The 8,707-nt window shown below is 55.1% G+C and overlaps 1 protein-coding gene across 1 annotated transcript; it reads left to right on the forward strand.

Annotated features, from left to right (window-relative positions):
* Positions 1 to 2,035: 2,035 nt before the first annotated feature.
* On the forward strand, positions 2,036 to 3,526 carry LOC127334720 (protein LITTLE ZIPPER 3). The gene is made up of 2 exons (XM_051361250.2): positions 2,036 to 2,185; positions 2,856 to 3,526. Exon 2 carries the CDS (start codon positions 2,862 to 2,864, stop codon positions 3,141 to 3,143), a length of 282 nt encoding a protein of 93 aa, XP_051217210.1. The 5' UTR covers positions 2,036 to 2,185; positions 2,856 to 2,861; the 3' UTR covers positions 3,144 to 3,526.
* Positions 3,527 to 8,707: the final 5,181 nt, after the last annotated feature.

Consider the following 8,707-nt stretch of genomic DNA (forward strand, 5'->3'; position numbering starts at 1 on the left):
AGGAAGGCTGTAAGAAGAAAAAAAGAAAAGAAGAAAGAAGAAGAAGAGGAGGAATATATGAACAGGGATATGGAGCGTGAATGCGTGATGATGAGCGAGGACCCGGAGACGAGCCATCATTACGAATCTTGGGCCGGCCGATCGAGGCCCATCATCATCATCATTTGAAGCCCCGTCTGATCGTCGTATCCAGCCACCACCCGTACATACCTCTCCATCTCTCCCTCTTCTTTCAAGCTTTCACCGTTTTGGATTGGCCGCCTAAACCACTGCTACAGCTGTACAAAATTACTCTGCTTCTGTAATAAAAATAGCAAATGAGTATGCAAGGGAATGCAGTGCGCTGTTGACCGTTTAGAAGCCATGCACGTTGGTTGCCGGATCACTTGCTGGCAATTGATCAAGAGCTGACTTCGTTCAACATGCATACTCATTGAAGTGTGCCAAATAGGGATGGTGATGTAAAAAACTAACGTTTACATTAGTTGAGGCTCCCCGTCATTTCAAACTCCGACCACCATGGATCCACTCGGCTCTGTTCACCCCCTTCGCCGTCCAGCCCACGGTCGCGCTCAAGGTCAGCTTTTGGTCCTCGTGGACCCCTTTCCCCTCCCTATCGCCTCTAGTCGCCGTCCCGACGCCACCGCAAAAGCTCTTCACCGGCTGGCAACAAACAGGTCGCGGCACCGCTACTATTTGGTCCGCCCACGAACGCCCACATCTTTTTTTTTGCGGTGAAAGACACAGATATTACATCGAGCAAGTTACAAAGAGGCCCTCAGAAGAAACAAAAAAATTACAGCCCAGCCCCTGAGCTACTCGACCACGCCGGAGACGACGCAACGCTGTCGGTGGCGCGCCGCTGCTCAAACTCCTCACGATGCCTTGGATCAGGAGCATCCCCGAGCCAGCGGGAAGTCGCTGAACACCGATCCCGTAGGATCTACGCCAGAAGCCGCCGCCGTCGTCATGTCGATGAGAATCCGCATCTCTCGGAAGATCTTGAAACACCGGACCCGCCGTCCCACGGAATCCAGCGACGGGGAAGTCAAACCTGGCAGATCTCCAGACCCGCAGGTTCGACGAAGGCGGTAGCTCGACGCCAGAGCTCCTCGGAGCGCCGCCGACGAGGGGAAGCACCACCACCTGCAAAAACCACTCCGGCCGCGCCCCTTCTGCCCCGCCGCCGCCGGCTGGAGCCCTACTAAAACCTACACTATGTACACGCCTAGATCCGTCGATTCCCCGTCCTCCCGCCGCCGGAGCGGCCGACGGAGGGCGAGGAATCGAGCGGATCGACGGCGGCGAGGTGGTTAGAGCGGGGAGGTTCACAAAATCGCCTTTCTCACTGTGGACGGGGAAAGGTGAGGACCAAGGTGGTTCCGTTAGTTACCACGAACGCCCACATCGAACCCGAACCACCCAGCGTCCTCCCTCGCAGTCCTTCTCCGAGAGCCTGCTCAATCGGAGAGCGGGCACGTGTTGGAGTCATTTTAGAGCCGCGTCCGAAAATGCAACATCTTGAAAAGCAAAAAAACTTCTTTGCTGCCCTATAAAATATTCCAGTTTTCGGTGCCTAATTTTTTTAGGAGAACTAGTTTTGGATGCCCAATTATACATACATCATTAAATGGCTCTTAGACAATGTGCTTGCTTGAAAAACATAATCTCGGGTGACAATTTTTCTTCTCCTTTTTGCGGCCAACCATCACGTGAGGGTGAGGACTGAGGAGGCCGGCCAGCCCCTCGGCACCCCAACCTCATGATTAGGCACCATTTAAGCCTCTGCCGCATCATCGATTGGATCGTCGTCTCCCTACGACCATGCCTCTGCTGCCTCTCCCGTTCAAGAACCTCATGAGAGCTACCCATTCGTACCGTGCGAACACTAGCACGTGGACCATGGCCGACGGCCCCACCTGTCAGCGACATGACTCAGGCCTTCTCTGAGCCTGGAAGAAGAGGAGGGAAAGGGAAGGACGATGAACTGGTTTGAACCGAGGAGAGGGGCTTCGTGCGCCTATAAATAAACCCCTACCCGCCCACCACAACGAGCACACACCACATCACACACATACGAAGGAGATTCGTGTTTCTATCTCTCTCACTCTCCGGCTCCGCTGCTCGAGTTCCTCCGCTCTCATCTCCAGCTCCACAGGAAGCAGCAGCAAGCAACTCCAGCAAGGTAGGTGATGATCCTCTCAGTCAGCCTCATCTCATCACTTTCTTTTCTGGCCGGTGTGCTCTTCCATTCATGCACAATCATGCTTGCTCATGTGTGCAATTGGGGGGCCTCTCACTTTTCCTGGTCTAACTCTGCTTTTTGTTCGTTACAAAGTGCCTAGCTTCATGCAATATGCTGCCTCCCCTGCAATGCCTTGGATTTGTTTATGTCTTCATTCAGTACGTCTTGACATCTTTGCGAGTTGCTAGCACTAGTATATATTCTATTAGCAGCTGCAATAGCATTGTTAACATGGGTCATGATTTACATAGAACGAGTAACCATCCCAATTCTTTATTGTATGGAAGATTCACTTCAGGGGTGCCAAGCTACAGTGTACTGCTACTCTGCTAGTACTCTGTTTTTCTTCAGGCTGCATAACCTAGCTCTTTGTTGAGGATGTTGCCACAGTAGCGACATCCCCTGATTATCCTCTGTATTATACTGGAACTCCACCGCGACACACACTTCACTGTGTTTCAGCTTCCACAACTTGTTTTTCTGCAGTCATAGAAGCAGCTGCACACATATAACACGAGTTCGCTCAACTGTATAACTGAAAGTGTGTCTGAAACGGGGCCCCCACATATGAAGCTGCTAACTCCGTTACCCTGTTTCTTGTTGGTGGCAGGCAAGGATGGACAGGCTCAACGTCAAGCTCTACATGCAGAACTGCTACATCCTCCAGGAGAACGAGCGCCTGCGCAAGAAGGCGCAGCTGCTCAACCAGGAGAACCAGACGCTGCTCACCGAGCTCAAGCAGCGGCTTGCCAGGACTGCCGCGGCGACCAAGGCCGCTGGCAATGCTGCTGCTGCTGCTGGTGGACGTGCGCCCCTCCCTGACCTCAACGCGGCTCCACCGGCACACGCCGTCCACGACAAGGTGGCTCCAAAGTCCCACAAGGCGGCCGCAAACTAGGTGGCGCAGCTTCGTACCGGAGAACGTATCGAGTGCTCCCGCCCGTTAGGTGGCACGTACTGGATATGTTCTCCTTGGTGCTGTGTCATCAAGTAGAGTTTGTAACGATTAAGGCCTCTCTAGCTCTGAATGTTAGGAATGTTTGCTTCGTTTTAGCTATGGAACTGCACACCTCCCGTTATGTAGCAGGCTCCTTCTCCTTCTGGACGGATAGATAGATCAGCTAGGAGTATATAAACATGCATTGTTGGGGGTCAATGTGTTGTGTGCTACTACTACATGGCAGTGGTGTTGGAGCAGCTCTTGCTTTGCAGTCCTGTTAAATGTCATGTGCTGCTGGCTTGAAATCAATGCATCACTCAAATACACAATGCTACCTTGAATTCTGGATTCTCTTAGCACAATTACACTAAGTTGACTAGTTTTTTTTAAACGTGGGCAAAAGCTTTGTCCCAATATATTAATTAAGGAGAGAGTTTACAAGAAAGTAAAGGTTTGTGGAATATTGAGTTTACTCTCCCGGCATCAAGATACCCAACCTTTTTGCGCCTGCTAAGACCGAAAGCCTAGCTTATTTTCTAATCTTATCGAAGATGATTCGCGAGGGCGCATGCTTATTGTTGAAGACCATATCGTTTTGCTCGTTCCAGATCTCCCAACATATGCGCATAGTAAGGGAAGCCATTGCTGTTTTGACCCGTGGACATCATGTTCGACCACTCAGGGAAAGCGATGTCCGCCCAAAGGCGAGTGTGAGGCTCCGTGCATTGTTTGTGTAAAGGATATAGGCGACAACTAGGCCACCCCGGCTTAGGCAAACGGTCGGCCGTCCAAAATCCTATTTTGGTTTGCAAGCCAAGCAAAAAAATTCACCTAAGGCTCCGTCCAAACCTTTCAAACCGACTTGTTTAGGCTAGATAGAGTAGATCCCAAGAATTGCACTTCGTAAACGGACTTTGCCATGTATTGGCCATTTGAAGTGAGCCTCCAAACAATGCCATCCTCCACATTTTTATTGAGTTGGAAATTTTCGATGAGTCCCCATAGCTTCACAAATTGGGATAAGTGCTTCATAGTGAAGTCTCGCTCCAAATCCACTTTATCCACCCACGCATTACCATGAAAATCTTCAGCCACTTTCCAATTCTTCCTCTTGGAGGATGAGAAAATTAGAGGCGCAATTACCTCAATTGGTTTTTTACCACCAAGCCAAGGTGCATACCAAAACGATGTCTTCTTGCCATTGCCCACCATAATGGTGGTGGCGGTATAAAAAATATACATATTCGTAGGCAAGAAATTCATAGGGTGATATCACATCAGTTATATTTTGATACAGACTTTTGGAACTATAAAAATGTTAGCAAGCTGATCCTATCTCAATACAGGTGCACAAGAAGAGAACTATCGGTTTTGGTGGATAAATAAGTCCTGGGTGTTATGACTGGCATTAGTTACGTGAGGAGGGGCCCAACCGTGGGCCTAACTAGGGGCTTAGCCCATTAATCTTTATCAGTTTTAGCTTTTTATATACTAGTTGTAAACGAGGCAAATATCAAGCAATAGTAATATTTATTATTGCCGACTCTCTGAGGAGTCGGTCTCCTAACCTAGTCTCCGCCCCTCCTCTTCTATCCACGCACGACGGCGCCCTACCGTCGGTGTCCGCCGCCTCATCCGCACGCCGCCCCCTCCTTCCCCTACAAGCTACGCCCTAGGGCCGGTAGAGCGGTTGATTCTACCAATTTAGTATCAGCTAGCTCGGCTGCGATCATGTCTTCTCCGCGGCTCACCACCACGTCGTCCGCGCCTCCGCCCGCCCCCTCGGTCGGCGCCACCACGGCGGGCTCACCGGTGGTCGCCACGATGGCGGGCTCCGCCGCGCCGACGCCCATCATCTACATGCCCGAGCAGATGAGCGGGGTCATCAACGACCTCGTCACCGCGGTCCAAGGCATCCGCCTATTCTTGATCGGCTCCCAGGGGCCCCCGACGCCGCCACAGCCGGCCGTCTTCTTCGTGCCGGCGCCTGCGCCATGGGTTCCGCCCTTCACGGACATTCCGCTGCAGCCTCCACCGGCTTCGGCCCAGCCCTAGATGCAATGTCCACCATCCGCCCCCGCCAGCCCGAGTGCCGTAGTCACTGGGGGCGTTCCCATCCACCAGATTCGTTTCCCCCCGTCGCCGTCTCCGCTTCCGGCGTGGCTCGCAGCGTCGTCGACCCAGCCGGTCTACACCACCGCCGGTGAACTAGCGATTCCCTCCCTCCCAGGCGCCGCTCCCGGGGGGTATGCACGCCCCCATGAGGCGCGCCCCGACATGCACGGCCCCGACGGGGTTACACAGCCACTGCCCCGCTACACCAAGGTCGACTTCGCCACCTACGATGGGTCGGAGGACCCCCTGAACTGGCTTAGCCAGTGCGAGCAGTTCTTCCGTGGGTAGCGCACCCTGGCGTCGGATCGCACCTGGCTTGCCTCCTATCACCTCCGGGGCACCGTCCAGACGCGGTACTACTCCCTCGAGCAAGACGAGGGCGGCATGCCTCCTTGGGACCGCTTTCGGGAGCTATGCCTCCTTCGCTTCGGGCCGCCGATCCGCGGGAGCCGCCTCGCGGAATTGGGGCGCCTTCCCTTCACGTCCACGGTGCAGGATTTTATCGATCGCTTTCAGGCACTCGCCTGCCATGCCCCGGGTGTCACGGGGCAACAGCGCGCGGAGCTCCTCGTCGGCGGACTCCCGGATCACATACGAGTGGTCGTGGAACTCCAGGCCTCCCACGACCTACAGACGGAGATGCACTACGCTCGGGCGTACGAGCGCCGGGCCCAGGCGCTGCAGCTGACTCCCCCGAGTCACGGGGCCCGGCCACCCGCCCGCCCCTCGCCGGACGCAGCGCCGACTACGCGGCTAGCACCGACCGCTCCAGCAGCGACGCATCCTACTTTCTGGCGCCTCACCCCGGTGGAGCAGTTGGAGCGCCGTCGCCTCGACCTGTGCTTCAACTGCGACGAGCCCTACGCGCCAGGTCACGTCTGCCCGCGCCTCTTCTACTTGGAGACGGTGGACGACGGCGACACGGACACGGGCATCGACCTAGCGACGGAGACCGCCCTCGACGCCGCGCCGGCCACGGCATGCGTGGTCTCGCTCCATGCGCTGGCGGGCATCCGCAACGAGCAGACGATGCTCCTACCTGTGACGATACACGGCGAGCAGCTGGTGGCCCTCCTCGACACCGGCTCCACACATAACTTCCTGTCGGAGGCCACCATGCGCCGCTTGGGCCTCCAGCCTACGGGCGGCGATCACCTCTGCGTCATCGTGGCCAATGGCGACCGCCTCCGCTGCCACGGCGTGGTGCAACACGTGCCGCTCTCCATCGGTGACAAGCACTTCACCATCGCGTGCGCCGGCATCGACTTGGGCTGCTTCGACTTCATCCTCGGCGTGGACTTCTTGCGGCCCCTCGGGCCCATACTGTGGGGCTTCGCCGCCTTGACAATGACCTTCTGGCGCCAGGGCCGCCGCGTCCGTTGGACGAGCATTGGGGGCACCGCTCCGGCACCGCAGCTCCAACTCACCACGGCCAACCTCGACTCCGAGCACCCCCTGTTGGCCCACCTCCTGCAGCAGCACGACGACCTCTTCGACGAGCCACATGGCCTCCCACCTGCCCGGGTGTACGATCACTGTATCCACCTCGCTCCGGACGCGGCACCGGTGGCCGTGCGGCCCTACCGCTACCCCCAGCTGCAGAAGGACGAGCTGGAGCGACAGTGCGCCCTCATGCTTGCTGCGGGCATCATCCGGATCTCCACGTCGCCGTTCTCGGCGCCGGTGCTGCTCGTCTGCAAGACGGATGGCACATGGCGCTTCTGCATCGTCTACCGCGCCCTCAACGCGCTCACGCTGAAGGACAAGTTCCCGATCCCGGTGGTCGATGAGCTCTTCGACGAGCTCCATGGGGCGCGCTTCTTCACCAAGCTCATCTTACGGTTGGGGCTACCACCAGGTGCGCATGCACCCGGACGACATCGCCAAGACGGCATTCCGGACCCATCATGGCCACTTCGAGTTCGTGGTGATGCCCTTCGGTCTCACCAACGCGCCAACAACATTCCAGGCCCTGATGAACGATGTACTCCGCCCCTATCTACGCCGGTTTGTGCTCATTTTCTTTGATGGTATTTTGATATACATCGCCTCATGGGCGGAGCACCTACAGCACGTCGCCATCGTCTTCAACGAGCTTCGAGCACATCGTCTTCACCTTAAGCGCTCGAAGTGCTCGTTCGAGACGACATCGGTCGCCTACCTCGGCCACGTCATCTCCGCCGAGGGGGTGGCCATGGACGCCGACAAGGTGGCGGCCATCGCCGTGTGTCCGCCTCCTCGTTCGTCGTGCGCTCTCCGCGTCTTCCTGGGTCTCGCCATGTATTACCGGAAATTCATCCGGGACTTCGGCATCATCGTGACACCTCTCACGCGGCTTTTGCGCTGCGACGACTTCGCCTGGGATGATGAGGCCACCGCCGCGTTCGAGGCCCTGAAGGGGGCCCTAATACGTCTCCGACGTATCGATAATTTCTTATGTTCCATGCCACATTATTGATGATATCTACATGTTTTATGCATACTTTATGTCATATTTATACATTTTCCGGCACTAACCTATTAACGAGATGCCGAAGAGCCAGTTGCTGTTTTCTGCTGTTTTTGGTTTCAGAAATCCTAGTAAGGAAATATTCTCGGAATTGGACGAAATCAACGCCCAGGGGCCTATTTTTCCACGAAGCTTCCAGAAGACCGAAGATGATACAAAGTGGGGCCACGAACGCGCCGGCCTGTCGTGTGGGGCCCTCGTGTGGCCCCCTGACCTATCTCCTCCGCCTACTTAAAGCCTTCGTCATGAAACCCCCAGTACCGAGAGCCACGATACGGAAAACCTTCCAGAGACGTCGCCGCCACCAATCCCATCTCGGGGGATTCAGGAGATCGCCTCCGGCACCCTGCCGGAGAGGGGAATCATCTCCCGGAGGACTCTTCACCGCCATGGTCGCCTCCGGAGTGATGAGTGAGTAGTTCACCCCTGGACTATGGGTCCATAGCAGTAGCTAGATGGTCGTCTTCTCCTAATTGTGCTGCATTGTCGGGTCTTGTGAGCTGCCTAACATGATCAAGATCATCTATCTGTAATGCTAAATGTTGTGTTTGTTGGGATCCGATGGATAGAGAATACTATGCTCTGTTGATTATCAATCTATTATCTATGTGTTGTTTATGATCTTGCATGCTCTCCGTTATTAGTAGAGGCTCTGGCCAAGTTTTTGCTAGTAACTCCAAGAGGGAGTATTTATGCTCGATAGTGGGTTCATGCCTCCATTAAATGCAGGACGTGTGACAGAAAGTTCTAAGGTTGTGGATGTGCTGTTGCCACTAGGGATAAAACATCGATGCTATGTCTAAGGATGTAGTTGTTGATTACATTACGCATCATACTTAATGCAATTGTCTGTTGCTTGCAACTTAATACTGGAAGGGGTTCGGATGATAACCTGAAG

This window comes from Lolium perenne, chromosome 2 (genome assembly GCF_019359855.2).
Source record: "Lolium perenne isolate Kyuss_39 chromosome 2, Kyuss_2.0, whole genome shotgun sequence".
Lineage (NCBI taxonomy): Eukaryota > Viridiplantae > Streptophyta > Magnoliopsida > Poales > Poaceae > Lolium > Lolium perenne.